Source organism: Neomonachus schauinslandi, chromosome 16 (assembly GCF_002201575.2).
Source record: "Neomonachus schauinslandi chromosome 16, ASM220157v2, whole genome shotgun sequence".
Lineage (NCBI taxonomy): Eukaryota > Metazoa > Chordata > Mammalia > Carnivora > Phocidae > Neomonachus > Neomonachus schauinslandi.
In genome coordinates, this window is record NC_058418.1 from 47,731,843 (window position 1) to 47,759,434 (window position 27,592).

The 27,592-nt window shown below is 41.3% G+C and overlaps 1 protein-coding gene across 1 annotated transcript in view; it reads right to left on the reverse strand.

Moving 5' to 3' along the window:
* CFDP1 (craniofacial development protein 1) overlaps positions 1-27,592 on the reverse strand; it is a 124,188-nt gene that overhangs the window by 85,348 nt on the left and 11,248 nt on the right. Inside the window, exon 5 of the mRNA XM_021702932.1 lies at positions 15,692-15,811. Within this exon, the coding sequence (XP_021558607.1) occupies positions 15,692-15,811 (120 nt within the window). The remainder of the gene's footprint in view (positions 1-15,691; positions 15,812-27,592) is intronic.

The window sequence follows — 27,592 nt, forward strand, 5'->3', positions numbered from 1 at the left end:
GTTCAGGAGAAAGGCAGTACTGGAAGGGCAGAGCAGAGAATCACCAACATTAAAGAGACGGGTAAAACTTTAGAGTAGATGAATGGTATTAAATGCACAAAGAGAAGAGGTCTGTGGGGCACCTGGGTGGCTCAGTCGTTAAGCGTCTGCCTTCGGCTCAGGTCATGACCCCAGGGTCCCGGGATCGAGCCCCGCATCAGGCTCCCTGCTCCGCGGGAAGCCTTCTCCCTTTCCCACTCCCCCTGCTTGTGTCCCTACTCTCACTACCTCTCTGTCAGATAAATAAATAAAATCTTAAACAACAACAACAACAACAACAACCAGAGAAGAGGTCTGTGAATCTTCAAAAAACCTCTAATAAATACGGTAAAGGTGGCAGTAGAAAGCTCAGAGGCGTACTAGTCTTATCAGGAAGGGATGGCCTGAGACAGTGTAGCACAAGGAGAAAGGAGTTGTGTTTCATTTTCCATTGCTAACCAATTTCGTCAGCAACTGATAAAATACAAGGAAAATAAACGTCTTTATCACAGACTCTCCCTACCATGCCTAAAAAACATCAATGCTTTGCTTTCATTATGGTGTTAACCAAAGTCCTACTTCAAAGGAGTTTTTTAAAAAAATATAACTCCAACTTCATAAAGACAGATACTTTAAAATCTAAGCCTTCCTGAAGCTGGAATTCCACCTGGCTAGTTTTTATACAATACTGTCAAACACACAGCTGACTAAGTTAGCCCAATAGGAAAGCTGGCTTCACCACATCAAGACTGGGAAATTGAGGTCCAGACTGGTCCAACAAAAGCTAAATTGGAATGACTTTCTGAAATGGTATAAAAAACTTGGAATTACTTCACCCACAACACAACACAGAAACATGGCTGGAAAGCAGACATGATGCTTGTGGTTACTGTTCTAAAGGAAACTTCTCCCAAAATCTTTTTTTAAAGCTCGCTACCATTAGACAAGAGACCAAGATCAAGAGTGTTTTGCACATGGTTATCCTTGGATCTGATTCTCACTTCTGGTCCAAACAAGTCACACTCCATCTGACTGTAGAGAAAACTCTCCTCCTTTGGTTTCTCCCTCCTACAGCTCACCATCTATCTCACAAACAATTGGGCTAAAAGATCCCAGTTTAAAGCAGAAGCCAAGGCGACACATGGGTTTTTCCTGTTCATTCTCAAATTAGTAGCTACTGAAACTGTACCACATTTCAAATTCAAGAGGCTAATAATCAAAAGGCTGTGACTTGTTTATGGTCTTACGCATCCAGAATTATTAGATCTAAAGATTAATGCTTGCTAAGAATCTTCCATTTTCTCAATGATACAGAAATACTAGCCTAGTTTAGAAGTTTTAAGTGATTTCAGCTTAAATTTATCATAGGTTCCCTTGGGTAACAGTTTTGGCAAGAATCCAGGGCTAAGCAACTGAATATAGTTAAGTGCTGGACTTAAGATCAGACTGATTTTCAACCCCTGACCAAAATAATCAGAACACAGCTGCTCAGCCTCTCCCATAAGAAAAATTCCCTGATCCAAATTAAAATATTTACCTAATATGAATCTTTCTGTGTAATCATAACCTTCCATGAAATGGCAGCAAGATGACGATATCAAAACCTGATCAGAAAATATGAATCACTGATTGCTATGCTTAGGATAAGTAACATTCTTCACTGACTTCAAAACATGTGGGAATAGTAACTTCCAACTTTAAGGACCTAAGAAAGATATAGCACAGAGCACTTTAATGGACCCTATAATATGTAGTTCCTAAATGGGCTCACAATTTCTCTCAGTGTTTATAAAACTCAGATTTTTACCTGAATTTTTAGATGACTGAGAACTGACTAACTTTGATGATTGGATACAGTATGGAGACTACCTCTAGGTGATACTCAAATCTTAACGGACATCTGGCAAATACACAGAAGTATAGCATTAGTTTATCTTGAAAAAAGTCTGTTTTTGGTAAAGGTTTTCAGAGAAGAAACACAAATGAAACCAGTAGGTTATGCAAATCCAGCTAATGTCATGACTATGGAGAAAACCCTGACAGAAAGGAGTAATGCTGTGCGAAAAGGGCCCTCTCACATAACACCAGAGACACTTCATTCAGATTGGTATTGCCTATTTGGCAGCATCTGTTAGGATTTAAGGTGCATATATCTGATGACCCAGCAATCCCATTTCTAAGAATCTGTCCCCCAGAAATAACAGCATGAGAACATAAAAATGCATGTGCAAGGATCATCACAGAATTATTCATAACTGTAAAATTTGGAAAACTAAATGCTCATCAGTAAAGAAATGGTTACTCAAACTACAGAATATTTATATAATGGAGTACAACAAAGACATAAAAAATATATAGATGTTTACACTGAACCTGAAAAGATGCCCAACATAGACTGTTAAGAAAAACAGAAGTTGCAGGCTAACACAGAGTCCACTTTTGTTTTAATGGGTTTGAACTGCACAGATTCACTTATATGTGTTTTTGTTGTTGTTTTGTTTTGTTTTTAAGTAGGCTCCACATGCAGAGTGGAGCCCAACGCGGGCTTGAACTCACAACCCTGAGATCAAGACATGAGCTGCAATCAAGAGTCAGATGCTTAACCGACTGAGCCACCCAGGCACCCCATACTAGATTTTTTTTACAGTACTATAAATGCATTTTCTTTCCCTTATGATTTTCTTGTCTCTAGCTTATTTTATTATAAGATTGTAGTATCTAATACATGTAACATTTAAAATATGTGTTAAACAACTGTTTATGTTATCAGTAAGGCTTCTGATCAACAATAGGCTATTAGTGGTTAACTTTCTGGGGAGTCAAAGGTTATACACAGATTTTTGACTGCTTAGGGAGGGAGGTTCAGCAACCATAAATACCATGTTGTTTAAAGGTCAACTGTATTAGCCTCTGGGGTTGGGAATGAAGGATAGGCAGGTGGCAAGGAAATTTCACTGCTCTTTTCTGAAAAAATAAGTGGTGGAACTATGGGTCATTTTTACTTTCTTATTTGTAATAAAAAAGCGAACAACGATAAAAGCTTCTGCATCTCCAAGAAAAAATGAGAGAAGAAAAACCATCTTTCACTTTCTAAGCACAATGGTAGAGTTGAAAACAAAACAGATTTTAATTAAAGAAAAATGTAGAAACAAACAGTATAGCACGTAGAAATCTCATGCCAAGAGACTAATCTAATTAGGCAAAGAAAAATGTATAGCACTCATATACCAAATCTAGGATAGCTCCAAGCTCCTTGTACCCTGCCAAAGAAGTATCTTTTGCCGGGGGGGGGGGGGGGGGGGGGGGGTCCTGCCCTCTAGTGTACACTAAAATAAGCTAAAGCACATGAAACAATTAACTCAACAAATCAGTATTTTATTAGTTAACCAAAATAGTTTCACTTCATTTCTAGAGCATCGCAATTCTCTCCTCAAAGGAAGGTTTCCACAACCTTGTGTCCAAGTCAATTTCCAAAGCTCATACCAAGTAAACTCTGTGAACACCGTAACTTCAGCTATCCTTTCAATGCTTCCCTACACTCCCAGCAAAGCACCCTAAGCACTTTCCTGACTCGAATTTCACACCAAGAGAAATCTGGCACAACCAAGGGTATAGTACTACAGCAAAATAAAGTCTTAAAAGTTTATAACACATATAGCCACCCAGCTCTTAAACTCAGATTTTTGAAACTTCCAACTATAACTCAATGATAAGAGCAAAAGGAAGAAGGCTGCTCTGGGTAATAAAGTTCAAATCCTGTAAGTGTTTTCTAAGAACACTAGAATTTGTTCCACTCTGGGCAACCTTGAAAACCACTAGGAATACTTCCTAGGTTCATAGTGTTTGCTGTAGGTATTCAATCCAACCTGAATCCTGGTGACGACAAATGAAAAATGTTCTTGCTTTTAAAGCTTTTCTATGTTTGAGATCTCATTGAGGCGCTCACATTGGCCAGCACTTTACTATTTGACAATGGCTCACACTGGCCAGCACTTTACTATTTGGTCAAATTTTCTACCTCCCTCCCCCAACAACAACAAAAAAGAATATTACTAGTCTCTCCATTTGTAATTATTCTGGTTCCTAGCTTAGCCTGGAACAATCTCTTCAAATCAAGAATGTGGATGAGATAAACTTTAATAAACTCAAAATATTCCAACTATTCATGGGAAAATCTTTAGAGAATTAATTTAATTTCAATTTCAAACTCATTTACTCTGTACCTGCAAAACCTACAGGGATATATTTAAAAAGCAAGTTAAGAATAAGTTAAAATTGGGGCGCCTGGGTGGCTCAGTTGGTTGAGTGCCTTCGGCTCAGGTCATGATCCCAGGGTCCTGGGATGGAGCCCCACGTCAGGCTCCTTGCTCGGCGGGGAGTCAGTTTCTCCCTCTCCCACTCCCCCTGCTTGTGTTCTCTCTCTGTCAAATAAATAAATAAAATCTTAAAAAAAAAAAAAAGAAAGAAAGAATAAGTTAAAACTGAATGAAGCTGAATATTTAGCATCCATTGAAGACCATGAAGGTGAAAGTCCAATACAGAGTTTTTTTCGGGGGTGGGGGGGAGTACAGAGTTCTCTTGCCCCAGTATAAAACACATCATACTGGAGTGACAAGTAAGATAATAGCAGGACCACCAACACTACCAGAATCAATCATTTTCACTGTCATAGTAGGTCCTTGAAAAATCACCTTGGGGCACCTGGGTGGTGCAGTCGGTTAAGCGTCAGACTCTTGGTTTTGGCTCAGGTCGTGATCTCAGGGTTGTGAGATTGAGCCCTGTGTCGGGCTCTGCACTCAGCAGGGAGTCTGCGTGAGATTCTCTCTCTGTCTCTCTCCCTCTGTCCTTCCCATTCAAGCTTGCTCGCCCTCTCTCTCTCAATAAATAAATCTTAGGGGCGCCTGGGTGGCTCAGTTGGTTAAGCGACTGCCTTCGGCTCAGGTCATGATCCTGGAGTCCCGGGATCGAGTCCCACGTCGGGCTCCCTGCTCAGCGGGGAGTCTGCTTCTCTCTCTGACCCTCCCCCCTCTCATGCTCTCTATCTCATTCTCTCTCTCAAATAAATAAATAAAATCTTTAAAAAAAAAAAAAAATAAATAAATAAATAAATCTTAAAAAAAAAAAAAGTAGTATCTTCTTAAAACTATTTCTAGCTAGTCCTACCCTGGAACAAATGACTGCCAGAAGAAACGCAGTGAACCCAACTGAGCAAGGACTATCTCCTGTCTGGCTCTCTGGCAACACCCTCACATTGCTACCTACAGTGTAGAACTCAGGCCTCAGGGGGAGCCAATACACACAGAAGCAGCAATACACATTTACTGCTATTATCCCCAGCTGACTGATCACATCTGTCCCACAGCTTAGCTGTTGACTGCTGACAGATTATCAATGTACAAACACACCTGGAACTCATTTTTTAAAATGTGCTACCCCTTCAATTTTATGAGAGTAACGGGACTGAGATCCAATACAGGAGACCTGGATTATCTATGGTTAATGGGGAAAAGGCCTACAAAGGAAAACGGAGGAAACCGTCATCTCATTTCCCTAAAAAAAAAAAAAAACAAAATTCAAAATAGCTTTCAAAGAGTTCATCATCAGTTATAAAGCTGAAGAGATACTTCTTACCCAAAGAGGCCAATTAGGTGGGTAAGAAAGAATGGTTGTATGATGCCTTCGGCTCAGGTCATGATCCCGGAGTCCCAGGATCGAGTCCCGCATCGGGCTCCCTGCTCAGCGAGGAGCCTGCTTCTCCCTCTGACCCTTTCATGCTCTATCTCATTCTCTCTCTCAAATAAATAAATAAAATCTTTAAAAAAAAAAAGAATGGTTGTATGACACAGTGGCTGAGAGTTCAGCCTCTGGTCTCAAATGGATCTGGACTGGAATCCTGCCTCCACCATCAACTACAGAAACTCCACAGGTTAATGGCACCTCCCTGAGCTTCAGTTTCCTGGTCTGTGAAATGGGTACAAAGTTAGCACCTACCTCTTAAAGTATTCATGTAGATTCAATAAAATAATACATGTGAAACACTTAGCACTGTGCCTTAAATTTGGAAATCTGTCAATAGCTATCCTTTTAAAAAAGGTAAAGAACATTTAACATGCAGTATGAGAAGATAATATGTTTGATATTTAATCTAAAGGACAAACTGGTGCCAAAATGAAACTGACCTGGTCACTGAAAGGAAACATGTCATCCCAGTGTTAAAAACACCCGACTACAGAAACCCAGCAGGTAACAGAAAGAGGGAAGCAGCTGAGTTGGAGCCAGGAAAGGGCAAACCCCATCCACTTTGCTCCAGCTCACTGGGGCGGTAAGGAAAGATGGAGGGCAATGGCACAACTTCTCGTTTCCAAAGAAAAACCAGTAATCCAGATTTTTATGTCAGCCCTCCTGATTTTTAAATACTGGCCAAATAATAACATCCAAGGACAGGCTTGGTCCATGAACTGTCAATTTGTGAATGCCTGCCATGGAGTGGAGTCTCAAACCAGAAACTGAAGAAAAACCCAGTGGTTGTATACCCGAGGGACTCCAGCTCCCTAAAACAGTGTGTCTCTAAAGGGATTGTGGAAAAGAAAATTCTTCTCTGTACAAACTGTCCTAAGCAATGCAGATATTTAGTATTCCTGAACTCCACCCACTAAGTACCAGTGGTCTCCTCAAGTCTTGTGACAACCAAAATATCTCACCACACACTTCTGAACACCTCCAAACTGAGAGCATCACAACCACTAAGAATAACAAAGTTAAATCCAAAAGTTAGTGGGAAGGTCAAGAACATCTATTTACAAACAGCAATAAAATAAGAACAGGGCCAGCCCTGAGTCAACTAAACTAAAATCCCAAATTTAAAAGCTTAAAGCTGGTTGTGGGAACAAATCAAAAGACTTAAATCCCTCTACCTACTTCTAGAATTAATTAAGATGGAAGGAAACTGCCTTATTTTTTTTCTAGCCATTGCTTTAAGTGTCACCGAACATCACAGATTTCCACCCATCTTTTTTCCTACAGCCGGAGCTTACATACAGAACTGTACATGCTTCACAGAAATCACAGTGCATGAAATCTAGGCACTCAAGGCACCCACCCTTTGTAACGTTCCTGGATTTTTCTCTTATGGCTCATTCTCCTCTTCAAGAGCATGTCCAAGTTACCATATGACCGAGCAATTCCACACCTAGGTACACACCCAATGAAATGAAAACACATGTCCACAAGAAAACCTGCACATGAATGTTCACAGACACATTATTTGTAACAGCCAAGAAGTGGAAACAATTCTATGTCTATCAACTAATGAATGGATAAACAAAATGTGGTATATTCATACAATGGAGTACTATTTGGCCATAAAAAGGAATGCAGTACAGAAACACGAACCAATCTTGAAAACATTATGCTAAGTCAAAGAAGTCAGACAGAAAAGGACAAATATTGTATGATGCCAATTACATAAAATGTCCAAAAAGGCAAACCTAGGCACAGAAGTTTGATTAGTGGTTGCCTGAGAGTGTGGGAGATAGGTACGGATAAAGAGGGACTACATTTCTTTTTTGGGGTGATGGAAAGTATTGTGGTTCATAACTTTATGAACACACAACTCTGCAAATATGCTAAAAACCAATGAACTGTGTAATTTAAATTGGTGAATAAATAGAAACAGCTTAATAAAGCTGCTTCTAAAAAAAAGAAAAAAAAAGCACATCCAATTTTAAATCATTAAATTTGGGACACCTAAGTAGCTCAGTCGGTTAAGTGTCTGCCTTCAGCTCAGGTCACGATCCCAGGGCCCTGGGATGGAGCCCCGCATCAGGCTCCTTGCTCAGCAGGGAGCCTGCTTCTCTCTCTGCTTGCTGCTCACCCTGCTTGTGCTCTCTCTCTCTGACAAAGAAATAAAATCTTTAAAAAACAAAATCATTAAATTGACTAACACCCTTTGTTCTCTTAAAGACTATAACATATCACAGGTCATAACTGCCAGAATATCAACTTTCTTCCAATCATCTTAGTTATTATAATAATTATCAATAAGCCCTTAATCATGATATTTACTCTTTTGAAACAAACTGATCTTCCTCTTCTTGGAGTGGCCATTCTCTAGGCATTAAAAGTAACCTAACTGGGCACCTGGGTGGCTCAGATGGTTAAGCATCTGGCTTCAGCTCGAGTCATGATCCCAGGGTCCTGGGATCGAGTCCCGCATCGGGCTCCCTGCTCAGCGGGGAGCCTGCTTCTCCCTCTGCCTCTCTCTCTGTCTCTTATGAATAAATAAAATCTTTAAAAAAAAAAAAAAGTAACCTAACTGTGTACATCTCTTCACCAGGGACGGGGCACACGTCAACTGACCAGGCATTTCACAAGGGCATCAAACCAGAAGATAGTCAGATTTCTGAGGTAGCTTGTGTTTTTTGTTGATATGAATACATTTACTGTGAATAACTTGGAGATCCTTTTTTCTCTGTTAGTAAAGATACTTGAAAATAATTAGATCTAGCTTCCATTTTATTTTTTTTAAGGATTGATTAGGATAGGGATATAAGGAACATAATAATGTGTCATATTTATGAATAGAATATCAGATTTTCTAATGAGTTATTTTTAAGTTCATCTATAGATTTCTTGTTGGAAACAATGCATTCTCCTATGGCAAAAATGTTTGGGTTTTGTTTTGTTTTAAGACTTTATCTATTTGAGAGTGAGAGAGAGCATAAGCAGGGGGAGGGGCAGAGGGAGAGAAAAGCAGACGCCCCATTGAGCAGGGAACCCGACATGGGACTCCATCCCAGGACCCCTAGGATCATGACCTGAGCTGCAGGCAGATGCTTAACCGACTGAGCCACACAGGCACCCCTAGATCTAGCTTTTTAAATGTTCTGCTCAGCAAGAAAGCAACTCCTTTAAAAGTAAAAGGGCTTACAAACTGTGGAAGGAGCCGAGTTGCCCTTCAACAGATGAATGGATAAAGAAGATGTGGTTCATATATACAATGGAATATTACTCAGCCATCAGAAAGGATGAATACCCACTATTTGCATCAACATGTATGGAACTGGAGGGGATTATGCTAACTGAAATAAGTCAAGCAGAGAAAGACAATTATCATGGTTTCACTCATATGTGGAACATAAGGAGGACATTAGGGGAAGGAAGGGAAAACTGAAGGGGGGAAATGGGAGGGGGAGACGAACCATGAGAGACTATGGACTCTGAGAAACAAACTCAGGGTTCTAGAGGGGAGGGGGTGGGAGGATGGGTTAGCCTGGTGATGGGTATTAAAGAGGGCACGTTCTGCATGGAGCGCTGGGTGTTATGCACAAACAATGAATCATGGAACACTACATCAAAAACTAATGATGTACTATATGGTGACTAACATAACAAAAAAAAAGCAAAAGGCTTAAAAAAAGATCAACATAGATCAGAGCTCTGACTGATGATTATGACAAGAGATTCTGATCAAATTTTAGAAATGTTTCCACCTAATATTGTGGCTATGCCTAATTCTTGTTGCTTTAAGTGAAATGCTCAATGCTATCAGAAGACTGTATATTGAAAAATGTAAAATCTTAAAAGCCAGTAAGGTCTTGTTAAGTCCTGTCCAAGGAGGCTGGGAAGGACAAGGTTACCTGCTCAGGCACAAAGAATGTTGCACAGATGAAAGGCTCCTGGGGGCCAACTGGTCAAACACACTGAGCACAGACAAAGCATAGAAACAGTCAGGGGCTACTGTCTTCACAGGTCTTTAATCTGGGTCTTCTACCTTCAGCAGGACACTACGTGGAATTCTGACTTTTCTATATGGGAAGCAAACGTTGCTAACCTGACACCACCCACGATGTTGTGTTGAGGCTCAACAATAAGGTCTTTGTTTTTTGCTCTCTCTTCTCTCAACAGACCAAGAAGACAAGACAAAACCACATGGGAAAATGATGTTTTTCACTCTTATGTTTTATTGCTTCAGGTTATTCCTAATCTACAAGGAGGCAACTAAATAGTAAGCCCTTAGTTTAACAAGTTGATGCCTGCGGCTATGATTATAAACTTTAACAAGTCTAATAGTAGCCTACTGCTGCAAAAGGTGAGTAATAAATGTGGGGATGAAGGCTGACCTAGCCAAATACCCACGAAAGCTGGACTCAAATGGCCATCGGTGCTGGAGTGAGGACTGGGGCAGGGGACTGGCAGGGCTGCGGGAGGGGTGGAGGGAAAGAAATGGATCCAAGGATCAATGGATTAGAGCCACAGAACGGCAGGAATTTAGACACACCAAGCTGTGCTTTCTACAGCCAAATGTAGAGAACGCTTATCGTCTGTGATTCCTGCCTCTAATTAAAATTGGGTGTTTGGTTTACTTCATTCCCAAAGCATAAACTTTGGCTTTTTATAGCCCGAGCAGTGTGCTATTTTAAACATGTAGAGGAAATGCATTTTCAGTTACAAACATTTGCTCCTGTGAATCTGTTCTTATTTGCTAGCAAAGGATGTGGGACAGGATGTTTTGCCCTCCTGCTCTGGTTTTCCTGTATTGCTTAAATCTGTTTAGAGAGAAGAAAAATAAACAAATAAAGTGTTTCTGCTGGACAATTTCTATAAACTGAAGCAACTCCAAAAATGAAAATGAAAAACATCTGTGGAAAAGTATTACAATAATTTTATTTCAATAAATTGGATTATTCCTATAGATTCTTCCCCTGAAAAGACTTCCCATGCCAGGCACATGCAGCCTGCAGCAGATACTAATATTTGCAATGATAAAACTTGCCCACTTGGACCCCAGATCAGATGCATTCCTCTTGACCCTGTTTTTTCCCACGCAAAATTACAACTGGAGAAGCTTTCTGAGATGCATTTCAGAAAAATGATCATGCCAACCTTGAGGGTCACCTTCTGGATTTATTCAGAAATTTTCATGTATAACTCTGAGCTTTTTTTGATGCAGGCAGACATATCCTTGTAATCTTTTACATTCCACTACTGCATTTTAGAAGAAATTGGGTGCCTGGGTGGCTCAGTTGGTTAAGCGTCCGACTCTTGGTTTCAGCTCACTCAGATCATGATCTGAGGGTCATGAGATTGAGCTCCATGTTGGGCTCCATGCTAGGGTAGAGCCTGCTTAAGATTCTCTCTCTCCCTCTCCCTTTGCCCCCCTCCCACGCACTCTAAATAAATAAATACAATCTTTAGAAGAAACTGATTTTAATCATGAAATGGATTTTAATCAAGAAATTAATTTTAATCAAATTTCACTTGACCCTTTTATAATAAGGGAGTCAGTGGTCCATTTATCTATTGAAAGGTATTTTACCAGTTGGTCCCTCCAGATTCCTCTGTCCTTCTGCTCTCTGTCCCAGATGTGGTCCTGTATGAACACCCCAAGAAAGACACTCTTCTTCATCAAATTTTAGTCAGGCTGCTTTTTTTTTTTTTTTTTAATTTTATTTATTTATTCATGAGAGACAGAGAGAGAGAGAGAAGCAGAGGGAGAAGCAGGCTCCCAAGGAGCAGGGAGCCCGATGCGGGACTCGATCCCAGGACTCTGAGACCATGACCTGAGCCGAAGGCAGATGCTTAACCGTCTGAGCCACCCAGGCGCCCAGTCAGGCTGCTTTGAGCCTCTTCTCAACTAGGCCTCAATCTTGGCCTCCATCCTTGCTGGGTGTGTGTTTTAGTAATTTAGCCCAATTTTAGCAAGAATCCTTCTAGGCCAGTTTTGGTTTTGTTTTTTTTTTTTAATTTTATTTATTTATTTGAGAGAGAGAGAATGAGAGAGCAAGCACATGAGAGGGGGTAGGGTCAGAGGGAGAAGCAGACTCATGCTGAGCAGGGAGCCCGATGTGGGACTTGATCCCGGGACTCCAGGATCATGACCTGAGCCGAAGGCAGTCGCTTGACCAACTGAGCCACCCAGGCGCCCTGCTAGGCCAGTTTTAAGACAATCCTCCACTCTTGATATCTGATCACCCTGATATCTGATATCTGACTAAGTTCCTTATTCCCCACCCTTGATGTATAAGTACTCAGCCTGCCTTCAGTGAGAATCCTGTTAAGTCTGTTTAGCAAGAATCTCCCTACCCCGGTGTCTCTTAGTAATGTTCCATCCTCAGACACCCTCCCGGCTGCCCTCGTTCTGCTCCTTGGCCATAAATCCCCAGGTGTCTTTGCTGTACTGTACTGAGAGTTGAGCCTGATCTCTCTTCCTTATTGTGATAGTCTTGCCACCTACTGCAATAATCCCAAATAAGTCTTCCTTACCATTTTAATAAGTGTCAGAATGGAGTGTCCTGGCAAGGGATGGGAGAGGAGGAGGAATGGGAGATCTGGGTATTAATGTCCCTGGATTCCCCCTGGAGAGTCCATTGCTCAAGGGAAGGTCTCAGCTCCTGTCAGGAGGCCCCCCCGCCGTGTTCAATGCCAAAGCTGTTCCCCCTCTTGCCCCTTCAGGTCTAGGGGAGGCAAGGCAGCCTCATATTACTAACCCCAAGCACAGCACACTATTCTATCTGTGGTTTTTCATCACTTTGTGAGTTATTAAACTCTCCTCAAAGTATCCTAATTTGAGGATGCCATCTGTTTCCTGCTGGTCCTCCCTAATACAGATACCATTTCAGCAATTTATCCTTGAGAGCTACTTGCTCTTTCTAAGAAAGGAAGGCCTGGATCCAGAATGCAGTGAGGCTGCCACAAGTGACTCAGTGACTGAAGCAAGCTGACCTTGTTAAGCTGCCACTTCTCCCTCCTCCAGTAACCTTCATCATTATAGCAACAGAGTGTTTTCTGAAACACACATGGTTTCCAAGTAGAATCTCTAAGCATCAATAGGGGATTATTTAAAGAAATATCCAAGGAGGCTGGAAGTAAAAATTGTGCTCGCTGAAATGAACTATGCTCGAGCCCTAAGGTACAAGAAACTTTGCCTTTATTTCTAATACTTAATCCAAAGTTAACTTTTACAGTAAAACTTTTAATAGATGTAAGAGACACTGTTTAATAATACCACATATATGCCTGGTAACCCAAGTAAAACCTGCAGAAGACTATTTGTCAAATTCAGATTGTTGTAGATTATGAAATCAATTCAGTGGCCCATGACATTTTTTTAAACGACACATACTACACACAATCATGTAAAACAGAAAATCAGAATTCATCATATGTAGTAAAGGTAAATATTTCACCAAATTTTATTTCACTTTTTTATATTCCTATATTTATGAGCATACTAGGGCATATTATAAAATGCATTCCTTACTGGGAGTCAATCAAGTCTGAAAGCTACTGGTCTGAAGAGAATCCCTTTCAAACAATTTAACAATTACAAGGCTAAAAACATGCTGCTTCAGCCTACAGCCTCACATTTTTTTTTATCTCAACCCTCACTAAAAATAGTTTATTTTGTCACTCAGTATAAAAATTTTATGAAATAATACTTACCATATAGTAGAGTATGCTATTTTTTTTAAAAGATTTTATTTATTTGTCAGAGAGAGAGAGGGCACGCACAAGCAGCCAGAGCGGGCAGAGCGGCAGGCAGAGGGAGAGGAAGAAGCAGGCTCCCCGTGGACCAGAGAGCCCAATGTGGGGCTCCATCCCAGGACCCTGGGATCATGACCTGAGCCGAAGGCAGACGCTTAACTGAATGAGCCACCCAGGAGCCCCTAGTATGCTATTTTTTTACTCCATTTTATTTCTTTTCTTTCTTTATTTTTCAAGATTTTTATTTATTTATTTGAGAGAAAGAGAGAGAATAAGCAGTGGGGATGGGCAGAGGGAGAGAGAGAAGCAGACACCCCAATGAGCATGGAGCCCGATGCAGAGCTCGATCCCAGGACCTGGAGATCATGACCTGAGCCGAAGGCAGACACTTAACTGACTGAGCCACCCAGGCACCCCCCATTTTATTTCTTTTAAATGATGACTGTAAACCACAGCTTGAAAACTACTGCCCTGGGCGCCTGGGTGGCTCAGTCGTTGGGCGTCTGCCTTCGGCTCGGGTCATGATCCCGGGGTCCTGGGATCGAGTCCCGCATCGGGCTCCCTGCTCGACAGGAAGCCTGCTTCTCGCTCTCCCACTCCCCCTGCTTGTGTTCCTGCTCTCGCTAATCTCTCTCTCTGTCAAATAAATAAATAAAATCTTTAAAAAAAAAAAAAGAAAAAAAAAAAAGAAAACTACTGCCCTACAATATGAACAGGGCCAGTGTGGAGAGCCCTATCCCATGGCTGCCCTCTTTGGTGTTTACATCGTTTCTACCATGGTGGCAAGCTCTCAAATCCTTTTCCTTCTTAGGTTTCTATGTAACTGCTACATGACTTCTGCCACCTACTCACTCTACTGGGAGCGAAAGCCTTGGGGTAAGGAACAATGAAGAGTACACGGCAGATGTGGACACGGCCCGGCCACGTCCTTGCACTCACCACCACAGCACCCGCCTTACTGCAAGCACCTGCTGCTCACAGCCTGAGGACTGAGGGCATGTGGAAGCAGTCCTGAGCCAGCGACAGATGGGAACTGGAGGAGAAGTATTCCAGGGTCCTTGCCCTCGCCGCGTCCTTCACCACCTCCCTGAGATACCTAGCAGAACCGAGTGAGCACCAGCCGACAGTGGCAGTAACCTGCTAGAACCCATATCCTACCCAGGCTTACTTCCCAGCCTTTTCCACCCCCCTGCTGGGGTTTCCTGGAATCACCTCCCACACTAATGACTTGTACTCAAACCTCTGTCTCAGGGTCTGCTTCTGGGTAAACACAACCTAGATGAGCACACAAGCTTACACAGCACTGTTTGGAGCCAGGGCTACAAAGATGAGAAAGCCCTGTCCTAGAAAAGCTCATAATCTGATAGGAAAACCAATGATTTATTTTTTTTTTAATGTAAAAAACAAAACAAAATTGTACTGTTTGTAGCAACGAGTTAAGTAGATAGATATATATAGGGAGGGAAGGAAGAAGTGACAAGCTGTGTGACTGAAGGGGCAGAGAAGCCCCGGGAGGTGACCTGTTCCACCCCAAACCCTCTAGGACACAGCCCTCCCTACAGGAGTAAGCGGCTGATGGGTGCTGCCGATGGGCCGGGTCCATGTTCACGTCCCTGCAGGCTAGCGCCCTGGCTTCTCGTATTTACTGTGATGCTTTACATCTTACATACAAGTTATAAAGAAGGGAATTTTTATTTTCCCCAAAGGAAAAAATTCTAGTCTTCAGCTAAAAATAACTCAAATAACATGGAAAATACAAAGAAAGAAAAACTATTAAGTTCCCAACAGTGTGTTAATAGAATTACTTGTAAATCAGCTTGGACCTTCCAATGTTCCTTTGAGGTCCTTGGGGGATGGGCCCGAGGGCTCAACCCTAATCTCCACTAGAAGTTCTAACAAACGGCTGACATTTTCATTTAAAAATTATTTTTAAATGTAAAATCTCCTACACATTCGGCTCTGTGGTCCACACTGTAAATCAGCACTTTCTTGAGGCTGGAATCAAAGAAGAAACCTAAGGCTCATTTTTCTTTGCACCTTCCATTTTGGTAAATATTTCAGCAAAGGCAAAGCAGCAGCATAATTCCTGCTCTCAGAAAACAAGTCACGCCAGCTACGGTTAAAGAGGATGCTTGTACAGCTCCTCCAACGTGCCAGGCAGAGCCGAGCCTGACACCGGAACACTCACCCAGACCCAGCAGCGAGTGCCGGCAGAGACGCCGCGACAGGAGCCGGGGGCTTTTCCTTCTCGTTCTGCTTGAAGAAAGATTTGGCTTCTTTAGAGGTAGCATCCACTTCCTTAGTCACCCTGTGCCAAGGAGGGAAACGTCAAGTTTATAAGAAGAATAAAGAAAGAAACAAAATCTAAGAAAAGGAAATAAGTCACAACAAGGAAAACACCCGATGGGCTTCCAATGAGTTCTGGCTGCTGAGGTTTCTGATTCAAGTCTACTATGACAATTCGAAATAAAGGCATCTTCCCTTACTAAAGGCCCAACAACGTATGGACCTCATCACCCTAAAATCGCCTCCGTTACTTCTGTCAGCTTGCCACACACTTCAGGGGTCACTGCTGAATCACACGGGCTGCTCACGGCAAGGCTGAGAAGGCTCTCCCACTGCACCTCACATGTAGATTAGGACTCACAGTTAAGAGTCTGGGGAGAAATGGGGAGATGGAGTATTTGGAAGAAAAACACTAACATTATTTCAAGAAGAAGAGCAACAGTATAAACAACTGGGAATATTCTGCAGAATGCTCCTGTTTCACAGCTAAAATAACCCAAAGATGAAACAAAATGCCTTCAAACTGGCTAAACAACACTCATTTGGGAGTGGAAAAAAACTACAGGATGGAGAATCCTGTCCAATTTCAAATCTGAAAAAATGGTCCTCAATAAAACTGAGTCCTAAAGGATCAAATAAGGTTACTTACAGTGTCTAAGATTTCAGCTAAAGAGAGGACAGGTGTTTAACACCTGCTTACTCTTGCCAAGTCAACAAAAACATCTAAGGAATTTTGTTTAAATTCCAATCTATCTGTAGGAGGGTCCAATATTAAGGTCATTGTACTGTGAGCGTTCAGCCAGGTCCTCCGGAATAAAATGGCCAAGAATAATGACAGGTGAATCGAATAAATTCCATCTTTGCAGGAATGTAAGTCTCTGTCTCTTTTCTTCTTCCGACTAGGCTTCTGGGAAGCAGAAGCAAGTTTTCTTTTTTTTTTTTTTTTTTAAAGACTTTATTTATTTGAGAGCGAGAATGAGAGCATGAGAGGGAGGAGGGTCAGAGGGAGAAGCAGGCTCCCCGCCGAGCAGGGAGCCCGATGCGGGACTCGATCCCGGGACTCCAGGATCACGACCTGAGCCGAAGGCAGTCGCCTAACCGACTGAGCCACCCAGGCGCCCCAGAAGCAAGTTTTCTTATTGACAGCCAACTCACTCCTGCACTGTGTCACCCACTCAAGTGGCACAGAATGAGAGTTTGAGAGTTCTGTACTGAGAATCTTCGCTAGGCAACACCAGCAAGTTAATCTTGAGGGGTGACTTAAAACAATACCACCTTCTGTTACTCCCCTAGTCATGGTCTTGCAATGGTCGGTATTACTCAGAGGATCAAATGGAAATTGCTGAACCTCTAAAATCTGGTCCTACTCTTTACCAGGCTTAATTTGTGTATCTCTCTACTCTCCCCAATGAACTTCTCAGTAATGAGAGCCAAGATTTAAAAATAAGAGGAAGAGGGGCGCCTGGGTGGCTCAGTCGTTAAGCATCTGCCTTCGGCTCAGGTCATGATCCCAGGGTCCTGGGATCGAGCCCCGCATCGGGATCCCTGCTCCGCGGGAAGCCTGCTTCTCCCTCTCCCACTCCCCTGCTTGTGTTCCCTCTCTCGCTATGTCTCTCTCTGTCAAATAAATAAATTTAAAAATAAATAAATAAATAAATAAAATAAAAATAAGAGGAAGAATTTATACCAGAAATTAAACCATCACTCAGCAAATATACATTCCTTCCCTGTCAACCAAGAAGAAACTTGTCTAACCCACTGATGTTGAGCTTGGGTGCATGCTTCAATGGTCAATTAGATGTTGGCTGATCTGACAGGAAAAGCAGCTTCAATGTTTGTGTCGTTTCACTTGCCCCTTGAGTTCCTCCTCTTAGCCCCATAAGAAGAATACACCTCAAGGACCGGCTAGTCCAAGATGGCTGAAGGACACACACTGAAGATCTGAAACCAGCAAGCAGCTTGGAGCCAAACCCAGACTGGCTGAACCCCCGACACCCAGAAACACACAGGAACAAACAAATGCTTACTGTTGTATACCACTGAGGTTCGGAATGGCTTGTCACATAGCATTTCTGTAGCCACGGCTGACACATCTACGTTTCATGAAAAAGAAATGAGAAATCTAAGGGGCTAGGTTACTTTTCCAAGACTATGCAGAGATTAAGTAGCAATGCTAGAGAGGACCCTGTAGTAGACTCTATTTCCCAAAGATGGTTGCCACAACCCATTCTACATGCTCTTCCAAAACCTGACATCATCCCAGTGAGAGGGGAGGTACATGTCACCCCCTCCTTAAAACTGGCTGGGCCTTTGTGGCTGCCAATTCACAGAGTTCAGTGGGAGTGGCACTACGTGACTTCTGAGACCAGCTGATAAAAGGTGACAGAGCTCTCACCTGCTGCTCTCTCGAGAATGCAACCTCGAAACTTCAAGTTACCATACACGAAGCCTGGCTACTCTGGATCCACCATGCTACACAGAACACCTGGGAGGACCAGAGAAAGAGATGCCTGAGGAGACTGTTCCAGTCTAGGCCCAAGACAATGGCCACAAGGAAGCCCTCGAGATGGCGCCACACCCAGCTACTAACTCCAACTGCGTAAGAGACCCTGAGCAAGAGCTGCCAGAGCCCGGCTACCCCCCTGCCCCAACCGTGGGAAACGACAAGAACACAATTGTTTTAAGCCAACAAAACTTTGGAGTAATTCCTTACATGGCTATACAGATGATCAAAATAAACCCCCATCCAAACCTAAAGCTTAATGCAGAGTCCCAGTGTACTGAATTAGAACGAGGTGCTTTAAATTTCCTTGCTCTGGGTATAATCTGGGACAGATCTGAGACAGCTCACGAGAAACAAGGGGACACCTGCACTTAGAAATGACAGTTTGAACACAGGCTTTATTCTCCACTCCCTACCAAAACCCTACTAAACAGTGGTAAATAAATTTACAAAGGCAAAACTACATAAGGATATAGAGAAGAGATATAACAGAGAAAAGATGCCGATCAAGTTTTCTGAAGGTAGAAAGTAAACAGACAAGTAGAAATTGGCTTTGGTTTTTGTTTTCTCTGATCTAAGCCTGTAGCCACATGGAATGGCCAATAACAAGCCAATCTATATTACGGTATTCTACAAAGGCTCGATAAATTGAGTTACCAGGAACCTTTGAAGGGAGAGGAGAGGAATAGGGCTAAAATCAGTTGGCAGTTTGTCTCAGGAGCAACTAGGTCCAGATCCCCTTCTCCAACCTCGTACCATAGGCTACTGTCCCCCACCCAACCCAGCAAAACCCATTACTCCTTGGAGAAATAAAAACCACAGAAGTTCCAAACTAGGGGCGCCTGGGTGGCTCAGATGGTTAAGCGTCTGCCTTCGGCTGAGGTCATGATCCCAGGGTCCTGGGATCGAGTCCAGCATCGGGCTCCCTGCTAGGCGGGGAGCCTGCTTCTCCCTCTGCCTCTGCGTCTCTGTCTCTCTGACTCTCATGAATAAATAAATAAAACATTAAAAAAAAAAAAAATGAAGTTCCAAACTCACAGGGCAGGGCTGAAGTCTCATTCTGAAAACAGGGTATTAAATGAAAAGCTATTTATTTGCTCTTCCTTTGCCACAACAACCTCAAAAGCTGTGTTCCAGATGGCTGAGTTACAAGATGGAGCAATGCCCAACCTGTGTAGGACTTTGCATCAATAAGAAATAAATATGTAGAGTTGACCCTTGAACAATGCAGGGGTTAGGGGCACTGACTCCCCACACAGTTGAAAATCTGCATATAAATTTTGACTTCCCAAAAACTTTACTAATAGCCTACTGTTGACAGAAAACCTTACAGATAACATAAACAAATGATATAATATATATTTTGCATATGTATTATAGACTGTATTCTTACAATAAAGGTAAAGAAAAAAAAAATATTGAGGGGCGCCTGGGTGGCTCAGTTGGTTAAGCGTCTGCGTTCGGCTCAGGTCATGGTCCCAGGGTCCTGGGATCGAGCCCCACATCGGGCTCCCTGCTCGGCGGAGAGCCTGCTTCTCCCTCTCTCACTCCCCCTCCTTGTGTTCCCTCTCTTGCTGTAAATAAATAAATAATCTTTAAAAAAAAAAAGAGAGAAGAAAAAATACTGAGAAAATCATACAAGAGAAAATACATTTACAGTACTGCAAAAACATCCACATACAAGTGGACCCACGCAGTTCAAACCTGTGTTGTTCAAGGGTCACTTGTACTGTGTTATGCTACTGAGGTTCTGGGTTTGTTACTACAGAATGGCCTAGCATAACTTTACTATTATATCCATTTAACAGGAATTTCAGTATAAGAGAAAATATGGAAGAGGTTGTAAACAGAAAAGAAAATTTCCTAGAAGGTTGACTTTTCACGAAAAGAGCCACAGAATATCTGACGTGGCAAGTTTTAAGATCCACTGTAATATCACTGTAAAATGTTACAATGTTCGTGATAAGAGAAGATGAAGATCAAGCCGTTCAAAGTATAAGGAAAGTAAAAGAAGCCTTTATGCAAAGCATGTTGTGTTTTGGTTACCTGTTTTACCACAGGACTGACAAACTCCTGCAGCGGTCACGTAAAGCTATTTGGTGAATGTTTTCGGAAAAGCACCCTAGATCCAGGCATTGTGTGAGATGTGGAACTTATAAATAAAAATACATGCATGGTCTCTGCCCTTCAGGGGCTCACAGTCCATCAGGACAGATAACCACGAAATAAGTTATAACAACACATGTAAGTACCACAAGACAGCACAAAACAAGTATAGCCTATGGGAGTATCTCTGTTAACTTCTTAATGCGAAAGTCCTATCCACAGTCAGAAAGAAATGACATCTATAAACTGCTATTTCTCTCAGGGACTTTGGGAATCTGTACAAAGTAACATAAGCGGATTTTTATTCTTCATTAATAGTATGTCCAGAAGAACTCCATTCTTTTTTTTTTTTTTTTTTTTTTTTTTTTTTTTTTTTAAAGATTTTTTTTATTTATTTGACAGAGAGAGAGGCAGCGAGAGAGGGAACACAAGCAAGGGGAGTGTGAGAGGGAGAAGCAGGCTTCCCGTGGAGCAGGGAGCCCGATGCGGGGCTCGATCCCAGGACCCTGGGATCATGACCTGAGCCAAAGGCAGACGCTTAACGACTGAGCCACCCAGGCGCCCCAAGAAGAACTCCATTCTTAACAAGCAGTAAGAAGAGATTCAGCTCTCAAAATATCTTCAAGGAGGAGAACAGTTCAATTATAGACCACTTCTAATATATAAGAGGGAACCTTGATAAGAAAGGCCCACTATTAGCAATAGTTAGCTCAAGTGTTATCAGCAGAAATGTCATTTTAACTTCATTTCACTTACTTAGAACTTCCTGAAAAGTCTTTATTTAGGCAGAAACTTTCCATGACTGGCCTTTTCCAAAAGGTGAATCACTCAGGAAAGTCTGAGCTAATTGGCTCAGCTGGTTATGTGATAGAGAAGGGTAAAAAACACTATTTTTCCTCATTCCCGAAGGCTAACAAGCTACACAGTTTTCAAGGGGGAAGAAAACAAAAAGATAAAAATCCAAAGCTTAACAATTAAAATATAATTAGAAAGAACTAAAAGACTAACTTTGTGCTAACACTACCTTATGCTTATACTTACAAATTCTTCCCAGTCATCACTAGCTCTTTCTCACATTTCTTAAAGATGTAGTAATGCTCTTAACTTGATACAAAGAAAAAAAGAAAAAGCAGAATAAGGACATCAATAGATTAAAAGATATGCTCGGGGCGCCTGGGTGGCTCAGTTGGTTAAGCGACTGCCTTCGGCTCAGGTCATGATCCTGGAGTCCCGGGATCGAGTCCCACATCGGGCTCCCTGCTCGGCGGGGAGTTTGCTTCTCCCTCTGACCCTCCTCCCTCTCATGCTCTCTGTCTCTCATTCTGTCTCTCGCAAATAAATAAAATCTTTAAAAATGAATGAATAAATAAATAAATAAAAGATATGCTCAAATCCATATATGAAGTTTGCATCTGGTTGTCAATTAAAACTCAGGCCTCCCAAGTTCCTACATGAGGGTTCCTTATAACACCTAAATTTTAAGTATAAGCGATTTAAGTTAAAAAAAAAAAAAAATCCTGCCAACATGCCAATTAACAGGGTTTTATTTTCTTTAGGAGGAAGGAGTTATAGAGAACATTTGCTTATCATGTTATTTATCTCGGTAATATGTTACTTAAAGTAATAAGCTTGTGTTTCTTTTGAATATAAAATATATACATGTGAGAATGTGTATATTTGTAGGGGGAAAAAAGGGTGCTTCCCTGAGCATGTGTCTTTGGGTTGTTTGGTTTTTTTTTTTTTTAAATAGACACAGTGCTGCCCCCTTCTGACAAATGACAGAAATAGCAGGCTCCCAAATACCCATCCAGTACTTAAAATTACCATCCATTTGCTTTATAAAATGAAATAGGAAATTTGTGTCATTAATATAAATACTAATACATCCACAAAATTTATTTGATCAGGATATTTAATGATTTCTCATAACAGTTATTCACCAGCTTTTCTTACTCTATGTCGGACCGATGGTAAAATTATAATAAATCTTTCTTGGATATCCTATGACACATGGGAAGTAATACAAACCAAGAAAGATTTCTAAAAACTTTTAAATATATATTCCTAATGGCATATCACACACTTTCTGCATTATTTTGTAGGATTTTCAAACTATTAAAGGCTTCCTGTTAGTGTTCTGCTACCCTCTACTGGACAACTCAACAGTTCCAGTGTGATTTCTGGCAGCAAAGTAACATTACTAATTGACATCATCAAGAATTACCTAATGCGGGACACCTGGGTGGCTCAGTCGGTTAAGCCTCTGCCTTCGGCTCAGGTCATGATCCCGGGGTCCTGGGATCGAGTCCCACATGGGGCTCCTTGCTCAGCAAGGAGCCTGCTTCTCCCTCTGCCTGCCTCTGTCTCTCTCTCGCTCTCTGATAAATAAATAAAATCTTTAAAAAAAAAAAAAAAGAATTACCTAATGGATCCCCAAAATGATTATCAAGGAAATGGGTGTCTTTACAATGGAGAATTCTGACAGATATTGCTTAAGTGGTCTAACTTATCACCACCAATACTGAGTGTTATCGATGTGATGTACTGGGGAAGACAAAACATCACCAACATAGCGTATTTGTCTAGGTGACTAATCTGAAGCAAAATTCCAAACTACAAAACAAATGGACTCTTAAAAACATACAGCTGACCCTTGAAAAAGCAGCACTTAGGGGCACTGCCACCCGCCCACCTCACCGTAAAAATCCACGTGTAACTTTGACTCTCCCAAAACTTAACTACTGATAACATAGTCAACACATTTTGTATGTTTTATGTACTACATTCTATATTCTTTTTTTTTTTTTAAAGATTTTATTTATGTGAGAGGGAGACACAGCGAGAGAAGGAACACAAGCAGGGCGAGTGGGAGAGGGAGAAGCAAGCTCTCCGCCGAACAGGGAGCCCGATGCGGGGCTCGATCCCAGGACCCTGGGATCATGACCTGAGCCGAAGGCAGACGCTTAATGACTGAGCCACTCAGGTGCCCCTACATGCTATATTCTTATAATAACGTAAGCTGTATAAAAGAAAATGTGATTAAGGAAGTTATAAGAGGGCACCTGAGTGGCTCAGTTGGTTAAGTGACTGCCTTGGGCTCAGGTCATGACCCGGAGTCCCGGGATCAAGTCCCGCATCAGTCACCCTGCTCAGCAAGGAGTCTGCTTCTCCCTCTGGCCCTCCCCCCTCTCATTCTCTCTCTCTCTCATTCTCTTTCTCTCAAATAAATAAGTAAAATCTTTAAAAAAAAAAAAAGAAAGTTATAAGGAAAATACATTTATGGTATTGTACTGTATCGGAAAAAAAAATCTATGTATAAGTGGACCTGTGCAATTCAAACCGGTGTTGTTCAAGGGTTAACGGTATATGTCAGTGTCATGAAATACTTTAAATGAAAGGCTTTAAAAAAGGAACTTAACAAGAAAAGACTAAAAAGACTAAATGCAGAGTGTAATCTTGCACTTGATGTTGGATTGAACAAGAAATACAGCTATATAAAGAATATTGCTGGAATAACTTAAAATATTTGAGTAGAATCATATCTAGAGCTTTTTAAAATACAGGCTACAAAACTACCTGTTATTGGTCCAAAACAAGATGGGTGATACACAAAAGTTAAGTAAGTATTTAGAAATTTGTTTAGCCATTTGACAATGTCACGAAAGTCAAGACATGATAGGTGGACTCACTGTATTAACCAGAATAGACCAATTTGGGTACTGTCACACTTGCAAGCTAGTCACATGTGACATGAGTGCATTAGTCATGCAAGGTGAGACATAATGCATATGATACTTTAGGGTTATTTTATCAAAACCCAAAAATGTGATAAAATGTAAGCATTTATTTTTATAAATTATTTTTAACAATAATTTTAATTGTTAACCAAGTGTGACTTTTTTTTTTTTTTAATTTATTTATTTGACACAGAGTGAGAGAGAGAGAGAGCATAAGCAGGGGGAGTGGCAGGCAGGCAGAGGGAGAAGCAGGCTCTCTGCTGAGCAAGGAGCCCGATGCGGGACTCGATCCCAGGACTCTGGGATCACGACCTGAGCCGAAGGCAGCCGCCCAACCGACTGAGCCACGCAGGCGCCCCCAAGTGTGACCTTTTAAATTCATATTAACTGTTAACCAAGTGTGACTTTTTAAATTTATAGTTTAAAATTAAGAAAGTAAAATTGGTATTATTTTCTTAATCCTAATTTACTGATGGCAAAACGAGCTCACGGGGGAGCCTGGGTGGCTCAGGCGTTAAGCGTCTGCCTTCGGCTCGGGTCATGGTCCCAGGGTCCTGGGACTGAGCCCTGCATCAGGCTCCCTGCTCAGTGGGGAGTCTGCTTTTCCCTCTCCCTCTGTCCCTCCCCCTGCCCCTACTCATGCTTGTCCTCTCTCTCTCTCAAAAATAAATAAATAAAATCTTTAAAAAAAACAAAAAAAAGAGCTCACTGTATATATCTGTAAAGAAAACATCTTTTTTTGAATGCAGCAGTAGCAGCAAACCACATGATGATAATGGAAGTGATTCCAAAGAAACAAAGACCAACTGAGGTCAAACTGCTTTTACTACATGAGCCCTCACACAGAGTTTGGTTGTTGATCATGCAGTGCTAAAACCATAGTGAGTTAGTGAGTTCTTTGCAAATGTTTTGGCTAATGAAGCAACGAATTCATCAAAACTTCAGTGGCATTTACATACAAAACATAAAGAAATTCAAAATCAAAAGAATTCTTTGAAGAAAAGAGTAGTGATCTAAAAAGCCAATAGAGGGGCACCTGGGTGGCTCAGTCGTTAAGCATCTGCCTTCAGCTCGGTCATGATCCCAGGGTCCTGGGATCGAGCCCCGCATCGGGCTCCCTGCTCAGTGGGGAGTCTGCTTTTCTCTCTCCCCCTGCCCCTCCCCCTGGTGCTTGCTATCTCTCTCTCTCTCTCTCAAATAAAGAAAATAAAATCTTAAAAAAATAAAAAATAAATAAAAATAAAAAGCCAATAGAAAGAGACACAAAATTCCATACATTAACATTAGTCTTCTGAGCAAGAAGCACTTTTGGTTGCTAATTAAAAAAAATAAACTACTGTCAAGATATTAGGAGAAGAGTGTATCAAAGATGTCTGCTTGGAAAGCTTGGTGTATCTGTGACAAAGAAGATGATTCAAGTGCAACGTTCCAGTGATGCCGCAGCTTGAAGTCCTCAGAATCTAGCTTATGGGAGTGAGAATGATAATCAAATTAACAAAATGTTTTCTCAATGCAATGTGAAGAATGCCAGGTTATTACCAACATAAAAATTATCATGATATATGTGTGATTTAAACATGACGGTTATACGAAGGATTCTTTTATCAGTTTCTGGCTGACAAACATAACTGACACTGATCTGTAAAGAAATCTAGAATTACATTGTCAACAAATGTGATTTGCAGCTTAAGTGTAGTATGCAAGAGTATAGTCTAACAGCACACGTGCAAGACAGGAAAACAGATTAGATTAAGGAGCTGGTGCTAGAACATAAAATTAACACACTGCTTCCTTACCGAGAAAAATCTTGCCACCAAAACAAACAACCCCACTGTTCTTAGTATACTAGTAAAAACTATAAATTATGTAAGACTAATGCATTACATTTTTCAATGACTATCTTTATATGTGATAAGCTGAAAGCTGACCATAAATGTGCACGTGTTACATTGCATGCTGAGGTACCATGGTTATGCAAGGGAAAAATGCTGTTAAGAATGATGAGCTTTAGGGGCGCCTGGGTGGCTCAGTCGTTAAGCGTCTGCCTTCGGCTCAGGTCATGATCCCAGGGTCCTGGGATCGAGCCCTACATCAGGCTCCCTGCTCTGCAGGAAAGTCTGCTTCTCCCTCTCCCACTCCCCCTGCTTGTGTTCCCTCTCTTGCTGTGTCTCTCTCTGTCAGATAAATAAATAAAGTCTTTAAAATAAAAAAAAAAAAAGAATGGTGAGCTTTGGAATAAACTCAGTGTCTTTAAAAGAAAAAAACCATGGGGCGCCTGGGTGGCTCAGTCAGTTAAGCGTCTGCCTTCGGCTCAGGTCATGATCCCAGGATCTTGGGATCGAGCCCCGCATCAGGCTCCCTGCTTGGCAGGAAGCCTGCTTCTCCCTCTCCCATTCCCCCTGCTTGTGTCCCCTCTCTCGCTATCTCTCTCTCTGTGTCAAATAAATAACAAAATCTTAAAAAAAAAGAAAAAAGAAAAAAACAGTTGGGTCTCCAATTTTAAAGGTCTTAATTAGACAGTAAAACTTGGCTTCTTTTTCTGATCTTTGGTATTTTTAATAAGCTTAGAGTACTTCCATGCAAGGAAATGATTCAACATGTTTTTCAGTAGCAAATAAATTACCAGGGTAAAAATGAAAGCTAGAAGCCTGGAGGAACAGAGTCTCTACAGATCAACATGTTTCAGGGAATGTTTTGAATTCCATTTCATATCAAAAGAATATCCACACAGAGGGAATTCATGCATGCAGAATTCCTTGTTTCCACTGAAATCTAACTTAAGTACAACTTGACAGGATAAACTGTTGGAACTGGTTACTGATGAAGCACTGAAGATGAACTTTGAAACTATGGTATCACTGGCTTCATTTTGCATAAAAGTAAAAGTAAAAATCTTGAACTTACTGAAACAGCTTTAAAATCTTTATTTCCATCCTCACGAAAATATCTCTGTGAGATGGGTTTATGATGAGTGTTATTTAAAAAAAAAGTGTTATTAAAAAACAAAGAAAACCAACACAAATGTACTTAAATAAATAAAATCTTTTAAAAAAAATTACTGCCAAGGAAAATGTGACTCCCTATAAAATTATTGATTGATTGGCACCTTATCTGTTCCCAGTTAGCTCCAATTTAAAGATCTGCTGTTTTCAAGTAATGACATTTAAATAAATGGAGAAGAGGAAATTCTAGGCATGTGGCTCTTACCTAGAACAGCCAGGAGGTTATTAAGTCTTTACTGTTTTTCTTAAAGTGATAACAAACCTATGAATCAATTGAAAAAATAATACCAACGACAGGAAATAATATAGGAACCAAATTTCTCTCCTAGTACTTTCAATTTTTACCTGATTTCAGGGTCCTCCGTGGGGCTCAGACTTCACAGGTAAGAAAAGTAATAAAGGGAGAAATGACTCAGCCAAAGTCACAAAGCATGACAACAAGCGGAACCGAATAC